The 14,020-nt window shown below is 39.2% G+C and overlaps 1 protein-coding gene across 2 annotated transcripts in view; it reads left to right on the forward strand.

The window, feature by feature from the left end:
- Positions 1-3,309, forward strand: part of GPR63 (G protein-coupled receptor 63) — a 54,939-nt gene extending 51,630 nt beyond the window's left edge. For both annotated transcript variants that reach the window (XM_019631781.1, XM_019631782.1), the window contains exon 2: positions 1,496-3,309. In XM_019631781.1, coding sequence (XP_019487326.1) covers positions 1,647-2,906 — 1,260 coding nt within the window. In that variant the 5' untranslated portion in view covers positions 1,496-1,646 and the 3' untranslated portion in view covers positions 2,907-3,309. The remainder of the gene's footprint in view (positions 1-1,495) is intronic.
- The last annotated feature ends 10,711 nt before the right edge of the window (positions 3,310-14,020 follow it).

The following is a 14,020-nucleotide window of genomic DNA, read 5'->3' on the forward strand; positions in this document are numbered from 1 at the left end:
ATGTATGGTATAGAGTCCATGATTTGGCTACAGTGCTGGATCTTGGGTGTCTCAATTGGGCTGTCTCCACCCTCCATACCCCAAGAAAATAGTAAATCAGTGAGTAATTCTAAGTCCAAATACTGAGCAAATTACAGTGTTGTTTTAAACTTACTGTGCATGCATGTTTTCCCGGTCTTTGGGAGTTATTAAAAGAATCTACTTAGAAATCCAAAGAATATTCTAATTTAGGAGGTTACCTCTGCAGTAAGGAAGGAAGATCCAACACCACAAAAACGAGTTAGTAAGATAGTAGATTAATAAAGTTCTTTAGAGGGTGGCCAGTTAGCTCAGTTGGTTAGAGCACAGTGCTCATAACACCAAGGTTGCCGGTTTGATCCCCACATGGGCCACTGAGTTGCGCCCTCCACAGCTAGATAGAAACAGCTACTTGACTTGGAGCTGATGGGTCCTGGAAAAACACACTGTTCCTAAATAAATTAAATAAATAAATAAAGCCCCCTACAGAAAACTCTAGTGTTGCAGAAGTTGGGGGTAAGGATAAGAGAAAAAGGTGATAAGAAACTTTTTGGAGTAAGATAACCAAATATCTGCAAGTTTTCTAAAATAGATTCTCTTTAATATTTTTCTGGCCATTTCCTTCAGAATCCCCATCTTTATTATTTGGTTGACATCTATCAAGTTGCCAACACACAAGGTCGGTTTTAGGGAGAAGAAATTGAGAAAATAGTAGTATCTGTATGAGAAAATAAAGACTGGAAATGAGTGGGCATGAGCAGAAGAGAGAATATGAGAAGCAAAGAGAGTTTTTGAGAAAGAAAAGAAGCCTTGAAAATATGACCAAGACTTTTTATGTACAATTTTTCTTGTCCTCTTGAATAACTTATCCAGTATGTGATGGTGGGATTTCTGGGAAGAAACACAAAGAAATAGAAAGCCAGGAAACTTTCGGGCCTCCACAGAAAATAACCTAGTACCTACTTATAAGGGTGTCATAACAAAAGTATTAAAAAGGAAGCTGAATTCAGGGATTTTTGTCAACTAGTTTTGTGCTAATGTAGAAATGGAATCTGAACTGGTACCAAAGAGCTATTAAGAAAAAACATTAGTACTCTCAAGAGAGCCAGATAATAAAATGTGTATTAATAATGACTGTGGAAAGGCCATGCTGCTATTGGAAATTTAAAAAAAATAAAATAAAATAACAATCATGTTAGAACCTTTGACTTGGAAGCAGTAATACTTTTTTTTTTTTTTTTCCTCTTTCACTTCATATATGAATGTCATGAAGTTTCCATCATGGTTGACCAAAAAGAAAACAACAGAAAACAATATTTTAATACTGACTAGGCTAGAGACTTAAATATTTTTAAAGAGCTAAAACAAAGAAAAAAAGCCAAACTGGTCATTCATAATGAAAGGTAAGAAGAAGTCAAATATTTATTTACAGAGCTCATTTCTCATTTACTTTTTCATGTTTTGCACTTGTTTTCAGGCGAAAGGACTCCTGTGGAAGATGGAACCCTATGCCTGTTTTCCAGAGTGTGTTTCCAGACCCATCAATGAAACATGCTGCTGCTGCTCTGTGTTGAAATGCTTGAAGAGCATCCTGTTAATCTACCGGCGCCTTCCATCCTACTGAAACCATGGTCTTCTCCGCGGTGTTGACTGCGTCCCATGCTGGGGCCACCAACACAACGTTCGTAGTCTATGAAAACGCGTACATGAATACTACGGTCCCTCCACCATTCCAGCATCCTGGCTTCGGTCCGCTGCTTAGATACAGTCTTGAAACTCTGGCTCCCACTGGGATGAGTTCCTGGACAGCGAATAGCACAGCTGTACCCCCAACACCAGCAGCTTATAAGAGCCTAAACTTGCCTCTCCAGGTCATCCTCTCTGCTCTAATGATATTTATTCTGTTCGTGTCTTTTCTTGGGAACTTGGTGGTTTGCCTCATGGTTTACCGGAAAGCTGCCATGCGATCTGCCATTAACATCCTCCTGGCCAGCCTGGCGTTTGCAGACATGTCGCTAGCAGTGCTGAATATGCCCTTTGCCTTGGTAACTATTCTTACTACCAGGTGGATTTTTGGGAAATTCTTCTGTAGGGTATCTGCTATGTTTTTCTGGTTGTTTGTGATAGAGGGAGTAGCCATCCTGCTCATCATTAGCATCGATAGGTTCCTTATTATAGTCCAGAGGCAGGATAAGCTAAATCCGTACAGGGCCAAGGTTCTGATTGCAGTTTCCTGGGCAACTTCCTTTTGTGTAGCTTTTCCTTTGGCTGTAGGAAACCCAGACCTACAGATACCTTCCCGAGCCCCCCAGTGTGTGTTTGGGTACACAACTAGTCCGAGTTACCAGGCTTATGTGGTTCTGATTTCTCTCATTTCTTTCTTTATACCCTTCCTGGTGATACTGTATGCGTTTATGGGCATACTCAACACGCTTCGGCACAACGCCTTGAGGATCCACAGCTACCCTGAGGGCATATGCCTCCGCCAGGCCAGCAAACTGGGTCTCATGAGTCTCCAGAGGCCCTTCCAGATGAGCATCGACATGGGCTTTAAAACGCGTGCCTTTACCACCATTTTGATTCTCTTTGTTGTTTTCATTGTCTGCTGGGCCCCATTCACCACCTACAGCCTTGTGGCGACGTTCAGTGAGCACTTTTACTATAAGCACAACTTTTTTGAGATTAGCACCTGGCTACTTTGGCTCTGCTACCTCAAGTCTGCATTGAACCCACTGATTTACTACTGGAGGATTAAGAAATTCCATGACGCCTGCCTGGACATGCTGCCTAAGTCCTTCAAATTTTTGCCACGGCTCCCTGGTCACACAAGGCGCCGGATACGCCCCAGTGCTGTCTACGTGTGTGGGGAACATCGGACGGTAGTGTGAATATTGGAACTGACTGACATGTTGGGTGATGGTTGTTCTTTATCTGACTTTGAATTTTCTTTCACATGGCTTCTCCACTTACACTGCATTGTTTTTTGTTCTTTTTTAAAATAGGGGTGTGAGTGTGTGTGTGTGTGTGTGTGTGTGTGTGTGTGTGTGTGTGTGTGCAGTGTAAAGAAAGAATTGTGGCTAGTTATAATTCTGTTACCCAGGATACACAATATGGAAGTGATTACAAATGTTACCTCCAGGGTTCAAGAGAAATTCTAGGTTTAGGCTGGGGAGATGGGTTTTTGTTCTTTGATTGCCTTTGTTTTTGAAGCAGGAATCAGGATTGGGCTTTATTGAGCCTGCAGTTACACTGAATTGTAGGTGTTTTGTATGCTGCTAAGGGATGGTTAAATTACTTTTTTATTTTTTTTTTTTCTGGAAGACACTGCTGCTTTTTGTCATTACATTGGAGCCAAAAACCACATACATCTCAGTAAATAAATATTTACTTTTATTAAAAAAAAACACCCAAAAACCCAAGGGTGTTAGTGATATTTTAAAAGTCATTAATATTTACTTTGCTGCACTTTAAGAAACAACGTACCAACGAATTCAGTCATGTTTTTCAGAGTTGTTTCTGTAGGTGGCATGTTATGCTTTAGGAGTATTGCATTATCATTTATAGGAAGATAGTTTTTAAAAAATGTTTTATCTGCATATACAGTTTTAAAGGAGAGAACATGAACATGTAGAAAATTTTCTAAGCACAGAGCAATTCTTTGGAGCAATAGGGTGAAGTCGCAGAGACAATTGAAATTGGATGCAGTGAGGGGATAGCTGGTGCAGCCTGTGGAGATTTCCTTTTACTCAAGGATTCTCACTGAATCCAGCAGGGAGAAGGGCCTACCATTTATTGGACTCCAACCATGTGCCAGGCACTATGCATCATTTTTTCCTCACAGCATCCTGTGAGGTAGGTATTATTTCTTCCTTTTTACAGATAAAGAAAGCAAGCCTCAGAGAGACTAAAATCCTGCCTAGCGTTCGTGGTGGAACTAGGATCCAAAAAATCTGTCAGAGCCCCGGGGCTGCTATTTCACTGGGTCACACTGACATGCCTGTCAGGTTTAAATGTTTTATCATTGAGAGGGAACTTTGTATGTCCTTTAATATTTTTTAGACTAAAACCTTTTTTCAAAATTGCTTCATTTTTAATTGCAAAAGAAATGTGAGACCATTACAGAAAGTCTGGAAAATATAAAAATCAAATAAAATCTTTTACAACAACCACCCTTTTACAGTGGAACTTTAAAATCTTAGATAAATAGGACTATGAGGAAAGAAGGTGATTTTTTTTTTTTTTAATTTACAAAACAAGTGACTGACGATTTTGGAGAAGTTATATACCACCGTAGGTAGGTTTGGCCTTGCAGGTTCAGAGGTTTTCAGTTGTCCAGCTGTTTCTAAATTCTAAATGTTCTAAAGCAGAACAGCATTGTTGCCCAGTGCTTGCCCATAGCAGAGCTGGAATTTGTGAATGTGCTCAGTGGTGAGTTTCCTACAGAGAAGCAAAAATCAGCCCTGTTCCAAGCATAGAGCAAGTTGTACTAGGGCAGGTCTGGGTTTTCAAATTATTTCTCTCTTGCTGATCATGTGTCCTGCTTGGTACATCCAGACCCTATGGTCCCCTTCTCACTGTAACCACTGATCCACTTTATAGAACAGCCGACAGGAATGAGGCTGCAGACCAAGGACATAAGGGCTGAAAGTGTTGCCTCTTGGCTACATCATGGGCCTTATAAATAGGCATGTTAACCATGAACTCTTTCTGGATTTATAGCATCTTTTAAGAATTTTCATGCTTTGTGAACCAGTGGGAAAAATGAGCCTGTTTCTTCAGTTGTACCACCAGAGAGTTGGATTAGATGAATCTGAGGTCTGGCCCAACTCCGATGTTCTTTCCTGTATGTGACAGTGGAGATTTTTGAAGAGTCCAGCTGACATCACCCTTACTCTGGTCTCCAGTATTACTTCTTTAGGTTTTATTTCATTAGCTATGTCTTAACACTGAACGTCTGAAGAGCATGTGGCACAGTGTCAGGAGTTAGGACTTCAGAAGGTTGAGGACATCACAGAAGACCTGGCAAACCCTGCTCTTAAGGCAATTGCAAAGGTGTTGGAACTCTTTTCCCAGTTAAAGAACTCTGGGGACTCAAGCATATTACTTAACATGTTGTTTTGGGATCATCTTCTGATGATAGTCACCTACCTCTTTGATTTCTAGTTTATATTATTTGCAGGTAAAATTATTGTGTCCATAGGAATCTTATAGAACTACAATACTCTAGTAACACATTGAAGTGTACCATGCTTACCATTTTCAATGTAAACTGGATTTCAAGCAGATATTAATAAGTCTATTGAAATTAGACTTACCCTAAGGAAAGTCAGCATGCTCTGTATTCATCTTACACATTGGCAGTGGGTCTTGAGACTCTTTTGATGGGAGTTGATACTGAGCTTAGTTTTCTTTGTCCTATTTTTATGAGCAGTCCTTAGGTACTTTTGTGCTGCTTGGCAGGCAGTGCATCATTTAGTGAGAGCTCTGGAGTGCCTGCTGAGATGCTCGGTATTTGTGAAAGAAAAAAGAAGAAAGGACTTTGTGAGAATTCAGCAACGCCGACCAGCAGTTCTCTCTACCCTGGATAATCTTGATCAGAGGACAGTTTACAAATCATTTTGAACATTTCCATTATATATACAATGTGCAAGCTTTAAAAAAAGAAGTACTATGGGGTACCTTTGAAAAATTTAGGTGCAAGACTCCTTTGTGGCCTATTCCCCTATACTTTCCTGAGGGGGAAAAAATACCACTACTAATGATCATTGCTGACTGACATAATCAGAAATGTTTTTATTTTCCTTCTGCCTAATAAGTCAGAAGCATGAAAGGGACAGTGAACTATTTGTAGTCAAAAGAAAGAGTCGAAGAAGTCCTCAATGGTTTGGAATAGTGATATTCAAACTTTAATATGAATGTGTGTCTAAGTATTCCCAGAGGGGCTTGTTAACAATGCAGATGGCCAGGGCTCCCAGAGGGTCTGGGCCGGGCCAGGAATGCACACTTTTATATTGTTGAGCACTCTGTTTCTGATGCAGGCGGTCTCGGGGGCACACTTCAAGAAACACTCCTGTCGAAAAATATACCCATTTTAATGTCGCCCGTTTGATCCAAAATGTTTGTTTTGTGTTGGAAGCCATTATCTCCTAGTGCATGGGTAGCCCGCATCCCGAGGAAAAGTCTATGTATCATTGTGCCTACTTTGCTGCCATGTGTGTTTGTGCTGGATCTCGCCAGTGTTAGCTTTACCTTCTTCCAACTGGCCAAATTCAGATAAACCATCTCACTTCACAGCACAGCAAAAAGAGTGACTTAATATTTGAAAGTCATGACTTCTGTGGTCTAATTCCGCTAATACCTTCTTTTCTCTCTTAGAGAGATGTCTTTATTGTATGTAACCTCCTGAAGAGTATGAGGGGAATGTAAAGATTTGTTTAATTCCTACTGCTCTGCTTATGCCAGTCGTGTTCAATGGAAGCATGAAGAAAAATAAAATAACTTTTTAATCTGTGTATTTTGGTTGCTGACAAGGATGACTTAATTTTTTTCTTGATCTTTGCTTTTGTTTACATAAAATATTTATGTATATATCGCAGAAAATTTTTCACTTGCTTGACATTTTATTCTGCCACAATTTTTAGTTTAAGTTTAAAGGACTGCTTATTTCAAATTTATTTTGTCAACCTTAGTCTTGTTAAACTGCCTTCATTGAAAACTCAGTTTTTATAATAAAAATATCAAAGCACATGTTTGTTATTCCAGGTAAATGGTAATACATTTCTTCGATATATATTGGTACTAGTACTTTGTAATTAAAATTAATTTATTTTACAACAGTATCCAACGTGTATGGGGGGAAAAAAGCCACTTTGAATTTTGGGTTGTTAACACTCAGAAATCAGAAAATATGGTTATTTGTGCATATTCTTATTACAACCAGGAAAAGTGCTCCCAATAAGAAAAATAAATGTTTAATATTTCTAAAAGTGGAGTTTTTTTTTCCTTAAATGACTACTTCATCTTATCTTAGAAAAATTTGTCATGAATAATATTTGTTAAATTAAAATCTGAGTTTAGTTTAAAATCCTGCTTCCTTTGGGTTATTTTCAAATTAGCTTTCGAAACCTGTGTGTGTGTAACTATATTCTAGTTTTAGAAGTTCTCAGGGTAGTTAAGGATGAAATGAAACTTGGCAAGAGAGCATTAGTATTAAGAAACAGTTTTAAGAAATTCTGTCGAGAAGAGTTATGAAAATTTTACCATTGAATCACTTAAAATTACATTGTCACTTGGCAAAGCAATGGCAATGTCTGTTCCTATTTTGACAAAATGATTTTATATCGTGCTTCCATTTCTAAAATCTAAGGCTTATCTAAAATCCACTTTTAAATCCATAGCAAATATTTATTTGTATATAAGAGCTTCAGTTTTCTGCCAATTAAACATGGGGTTTTGTTTTCTTTTTCACTCATATGCAATTGCTAAATATATTTCTTCTTTTTTAAGTTACAAAAGAAGGTTGATTTACAAAAAAGAAGGTTGTCATTGAGTCTACATTGACAGTTCCTTCTGAAACAGAAAGGTAAGAAAGATATAGCCAAGTAGAAGAGCGTGTTGAACTAAAAGCATTTCACAACTACCATGAAACTAATGAACCTTGCTCAACTCATAATAAAGAGAACCTTTAGGAACAATTTCTACCTTAAATATCAAGGTGCAGTTAGATTTAATGCAAAAAGAAAACAGAAAAAATTCCTGTCTTTACCAGCCAGTGTTCAACCAGAGAAGAACTATAGTAGTAGAAAATATTTATTAAGAGATTTATTGCAAGAATTGGCTACCTGATTGTGGCATTGGCTAGGCAAACCTGAGATGAAAAGAGCACGCCGCCAAGTAAAGCAGTCTGGGAATCACAGGTACAACTGAAGCTGCTGTCCATAGGTGGGATCTCTTCCTCAAAGAAGCCTGAGTTCTGCTTTTAAGGCTTTTCCATTGATTGAATCAGGCCCACCCAGATTATCTAGAATAATCTCTGTTAATGTGGACTGATGGTGGGCTTTAATCACATCTGCAGATTACCTTCACAGCAGCACCTAGATTAATGTTTGATGGAGTAAATGGGACACGTCAGAAGATCATCACCATGATGATACCCAAATTTAAAATATAAGGACATTCTCCATGATGCTGTAGTGGTATTTCAAAAAATCCAATCATACAAATGTCAAGTTGAGGTTAATAAAATGACCAAGATAAGCATGTGTCAGAGGTTGGGATACACATTCTGACCACATTCCATTCAGATTCATGTAAGTAATCACCAGGCACAACATTTATCCCTCGTCTTTGCTGTATCTATTTTGAAACTTCTCAAAAAGGAATAATAATTGATCAAATGATTATGTAAACCAACTTTCTTTCTATGTGAGCTTTCATGATTTGTAATACTTGTCAAGGATGATACCTTTTAAGGAATTTGAAAGCATTTACAGTACTAACATTAACTCTCAGGATAAAAGTAAGTAAATCGTAATAATGATGGTGGGCGCCATTTTTTAGCCACTTATTGCTGTAGTCAAAATACACTTTATCTCTTTTAACTCACAGTATTTTCTCTTTTTTCCAACTGAGGGAACTGTGTTCCTAAGAGATTTAAGTAACGTTTTTAGGCATAGCTTGGATTCAAGCGGAGGCCTAATGTCATATTTTTCTAGGCCACCTTGCTCCTACTATCTTCTGATAAGAGCACTGAGTGCCTAGTGAGAAGACCTTACTAAGCATCATACCGGGCGATTATAACTCCATACATTAAATAAAAAGTAATCATAGCAGCAAAACCCACACACAAAGTTGTGCATGTTAACACAAAACTTAGGTTGGTTTATTCTTGGTTTTAAGTCATAGACTGTATCTGGCTAAGCCAGGAAAGAGGCTGTCAGGCTGACTGGGACCCTGGGACCCTTGGGCACACATTCTCTAATGTCATAGAACCTTCATGGAAGTTGCAGACTGTGGCCGAAGTTGTAAGGGCACCTTAGCACCCAGACACTTAGCTTAAATGCATAGATCCCAGAACCCCTTTTGGAAAGGCTGTCTCCTGGAGCACAGTTGGGGCTCAATTATATACTGATTTGTCTGAAGTACTGCGATTTATCTATTGTAGCCAATACTACTTGAGAGAGGAGGTGGAGGTGACAAGTCAGACACCCTAGGCCCCTTGTGCCAGCTTTGACACTCCTGCTGTGTCACCAGAACTTTCAGCCTGACATAAAATGGCAGTGTTTTAAGATACCCATTAACTCATGATTGGTAAAGTAATCAGAACTGCTTAATCTATTGAATCATCTGTATCAAACAAAACAAAGATTGTACCAAAAAACTGTTACTGTAGTTTATTATGCATATTTGAAAGTGATGAAAACTATTTTTAATTGTGTGATTTTTCTTACCATCTGTTCTGTGACAGTACCTCTATTAGAGGTTCTCAAGTATATTATACCCTAATAAGCAGACAAAGAAACAGTTTTAGAGCAATTAAGTGATTTGCCCAAATTCTCACAGCAATTAGGAGGTAGAGCTGGGATTCAAACATAGCTTGACAGCTCCCAGCTTTAGATCTTTTCCTATTTCACTTCCAGTCAGTGAGATGTTACTGTCAGAGAGAGAGAATGGCTGGATAGTGAAGTGGCAAGGCTTGGAAAAACCAGGAATCAAGTAAGCGGAGACCAGTTACAGGATCTTGGAAAGTATCTTAATTTAATAGGTACATATTTATTAGTAGAAAGAAGAACAATAGACTTTATATTTTTAAGAAAATGATATTTTTTTAATTTTAATTTTAATTTTTTTTAGTTCATCACCCAAGCCCAACCACTGAAAACCAGCCAAGCTCACAGACAAAGGAATATGGCAGATCAATGTGACCAGGCCAGGAATTGCTGCTTCCCAGTGTGTGGGTCAGCAGTTTGTTCTCTTCAGTCTGGACTTAAACCTCCCAGGGGACCTAAATGGGGTGAGTATTGCTATCACTTTTCCCCCCTCGCCCAGACTTACCCTGGAAGAACTTTTCCTTCCTGGATGCTGGGGGCTCCTTGGGGAACTGTCAGTAGCGAGGGCATTTCTTTCACCTCCTCTTCCAGGACTCATCTAATGAGCAAGGTAACTGCAAATAGCACAAAAGACTTTACTTTTCTCTGACAGGAAGAAAGATAGAGTTTTCTTGTCTGACTTCCCCAAAGGTATTTATAGTCTCAAAAGCTATGACTAGCTTAGATGGCAAGACATCACAATATCTTATGTGCATCCATGTGAGGGCTACTATTGGCAAGCAACAGGTTTACTTGGTCTCTCTCGAGGGCAAAAAGCTTGTTAGGAAAACAAATATACAGTAAAACAAGATACACACTGAAGGGAAATATAGCAGTGGAATCTGACAGAGATGTGATGACAACACCCCTCCCCAAAACAAAAACAACAAAAACAAAACAACAACAACAACAACAAAGCACCACATCAGCTAGGTTTTGATTTCTGGCCCCACCTTTCTTCCTTGAGTTCACGTTTCTGCCTCACTAGATACTACACTCCCCAACAGCAGGGCACCGTGCTCATTTGTTTCCCCAGCACCTAGCATGATGGCTCGCAGAGAGTAGTGATTTCCAAAAGTCTGGAAATGGACATTTTGGTGATAGAATCTTGGTGGTAAAAATCATCATGGACTTATCCAAACCCAGCAGGTTCTAAGTGGCAACATCTGAGACCAGCATCCTTGTCTCTAGTCTCCACGTCCAGTGGCGTGCCTACTCTATAGATCTGCTTCCTTGACTTAGGGGAGAAGGTAGTCTGGGGGTTTTCTGACACTGCATCTATGTCAGTTTGGGGAATGAATGTATAGAGTAGACAGGGCTGCTAAGGTTTTTTTGTGCTGAACCTGGCAACCCTAAGAGGAGTGCACATATTTATATAATTTTTTGATCCTAGGATGTGCCAATCACATCATGGAGGAGGTGCTCTGTGTCTCCTAATTGTAAGGCTGATCTGTGACTACGTTTTGTTGTCTTGACTAAATATGCTGGGGTTCAGGCTTCAAAGGGTAAAAGGAGGAGCTGACTCATTAGCTGAGGAGCATAAATACTGATGGACTGATAACAAAAAATAAAAGGCGTGTGTCTGTAACTGTTTTGTGTAATCTCAGTTTGTTGATAAATAAATGATGACGGTGATATGGAGAAAATGTATTCAATAACTACCTCCATCAGGGAGATTTGGATGGGAAAAGTCTTCTATTGCTGGAATTAGACATCCATATGTTGAATGTCATTTGAACACTTGCAATAGAAATTCAGAGTTTAAATCACTTTCACCATACTTTTGGCAGGACTGGGAACACATTCTTTTTTCAGCTGTTCTTCCTGATGGGAGCTATAAATAGCTTTGGGGAAGTATATAATTATCTCAAAGTAGAAGCTAAAGATAAAAATCTGCTTGAGATTTTAAAAGAACATTTAATAGTTATTATTATGTAACATTTATTAAGTATGCTCACTGTGCTCATTGTCTTTGCCAGGAAGAAACTTGAAATAAAGAGTCAATCCAGATGTCACATATATAAATAGACCAAAAGGTATGTTAACATGGAGCCAGAATGAAGGGTTGTTTCAATAAAAAAAGAAAATTTAGGAGAACAAAAAAGACAGCCAAATTAGTGTAGTATTGTATAGAAATGAAGAGAACTTATATTTAGTAACAAATCTTTAAAATAGAGGCAGTTTAAAATAAAGATGGATGGTCACATAAAAACATGTAATATTATGGTGTATGTGTGGGGGGCCATGTTTTTTGGCAGCCAGCTCAGACTTTTACATATAAAAGTTTACTTTGTTCGCTGAACAAACGCGAAGCTTTAAATACTAAATAAAGATTCATTGTTGTCTGAAGCATGGTAAGTTTTGTGAATAATGGTTTTAGGCATCAGCTCCTGGCTAAGACTGTTGTTGATGTTTAAAGCCCATAGAAAGTTCACAACCAAATAATCACACTAATGGCAGTCATTATTTACTTGATGCCTGCTAGATGACGCCAGTACTATACTATATCTATATAAATATGTAATCTCTAATTCTTATAACTCTAGAAGGGGGATATTATTCTATTTTGCAAATCCTCCAGTGCTCCAAGTGGTTAATTGAATTTTGAGAGGCCACGGGACACATGAAGTTGCCACTTCATGATACAAGAATTTAAACCAACATCTAAGTGAACACCGACACTCCAGCTTTTTTTCACATTGTAGTATCATCTTACCTATGCTTTCTTTGTTTCTTTCACCTTAGTTTTCCTCCATTCATGAAGGATTTTCCTTTAGAATCTGATTGTCCCATTCAACCTCGCTTGTACTTGGTAACTCACCCTGTTGCCTCTGGTCCTGCCCTAGGCTTTGGTGATTTGTCTACATTGTTTATCACATCTTCGTCCTGGTGTATTGTAGGCTTAGAGTTCCTAACCACTTCTCAGCATTGATAATTTACATAGATGCTGTTGCACAAGATAAAACATGAATATCTTCATTATGGCCTGAAGTTGTGTGTTTCTCATTCGCAAGCAAGAGACACAGGAAATGAACCAAAGCTCCTGGTATCCTCAGAGAACTCCTAAATATAGGACAGGAATCCTGCAGGCCAGGAGGGCACACAGCTCCTTGGAAGCCAGGCCCAACAAGAGACTTGTAAGATCTAAATAATTCAAATGATGGTAGTATCTTTGTGTCGAGGTTCTTCCTAGGAAGATGTGCAGACATGGTGACCACTAGAAAGGCAGGCAAGATTTTGGTAATAGAGAGGGACTCAGGTTGATGAAGTTTCTACTCAGACTTTTAACCAAAAGCTGGATATACCTCCTTCCTCAGAAATGTTAGCTTAGATTATGGAATGCCTACAGGCTGTGGCTCTTGTCACAAAGTCCTCAAGTCTCAGAAGCAGGGCCTCATGGGAATTTGCCCCCTTCTGCAGCCTGGGTGCTCATCTGGGAGCTTTCAATTTAATCCCAGCGGGGCTAATAAATAATGATATTGTAGAGTTAGAGGGTGAGGAGTAACCTTACAACAAAAACAGCAGTTCCTTTCTCTTCTGGAAAAGAGCCAGTTACCCACAGTAGCATAACACAGCAATCACCAGCCTGTGATAAAAGTTCAAATCTAGGCATGGATATGGCAAGTACATGGAAGAGGAACATGAAAACCCTGTCTGACAGGTGCAGACCAAGGTTAAAGAAAAAAAAAAAGTGGGAATGAACCAACCCTGAGGAATGGGATTTGCAGGAATGAGGCTGGGGGTAAAGGCTTCTGGAAGCTAATGAAGATATAGAGCTGGCTATCAAAGATGGGGACTGACATTGTCTGGATTTGCGCTGTCCCTTTACATGTTTAGGCCTCTCTTTCTTGGCACCAGAAGAAAATGGACCTTTGCTACATCATGTGGTGTGATTGTCTTCATGGTCTGCCACTCAACGTGCTCACTGGCCTTCCTCTATTCTCAGTGCTTACTGTCTTCTCAATGGCTTTCTCCATTCATCCTGGCATTTGGGATACTTTTCTAGCAGTTAGTTTTGCTTTCTTCTTACACTACAATTAAAATTCTCTAGCCATACTTCATCAGGCGACCTTGGGTGATTATCTCCTCTGGTTCAACCATAACACTGGTGGTATTACCCTGGTCCCACAAATGTGACATGGACATCAATCAGCGTTCATTAAAGTAGTGCTAGCTTTTGTGACAACAAACGCCTCAAATAAATGGCTTCACACAAGAATCATTCATTTCTTTTTCATATAACAACCCATTTCGGATAGATGTTTCCACTTGGCTCCCAAGTAATTAATCAGGAATCCAGGATGATGGAAGTTCTATCTTCAGCGTGTGAATTCCAGTATGCCAATATTCAGCCAGTAGCCTGGACACAAGAGGTGCCATGCCTGGACACCTAGGAGATTTTTATGGTCCAAGCG

Source organism: Hipposideros armiger, unplaced genomic scaffold (assembly GCF_001890085.2).
Source record: "Hipposideros armiger isolate ML-2016 unplaced genomic scaffold, ASM189008v1 scaffold_1047, whole genome shotgun sequence".
NCBI classification, from domain to species: Eukaryota; Metazoa; Chordata; class Mammalia; order Chiroptera; family Hipposideridae; genus Hipposideros; species Hipposideros armiger.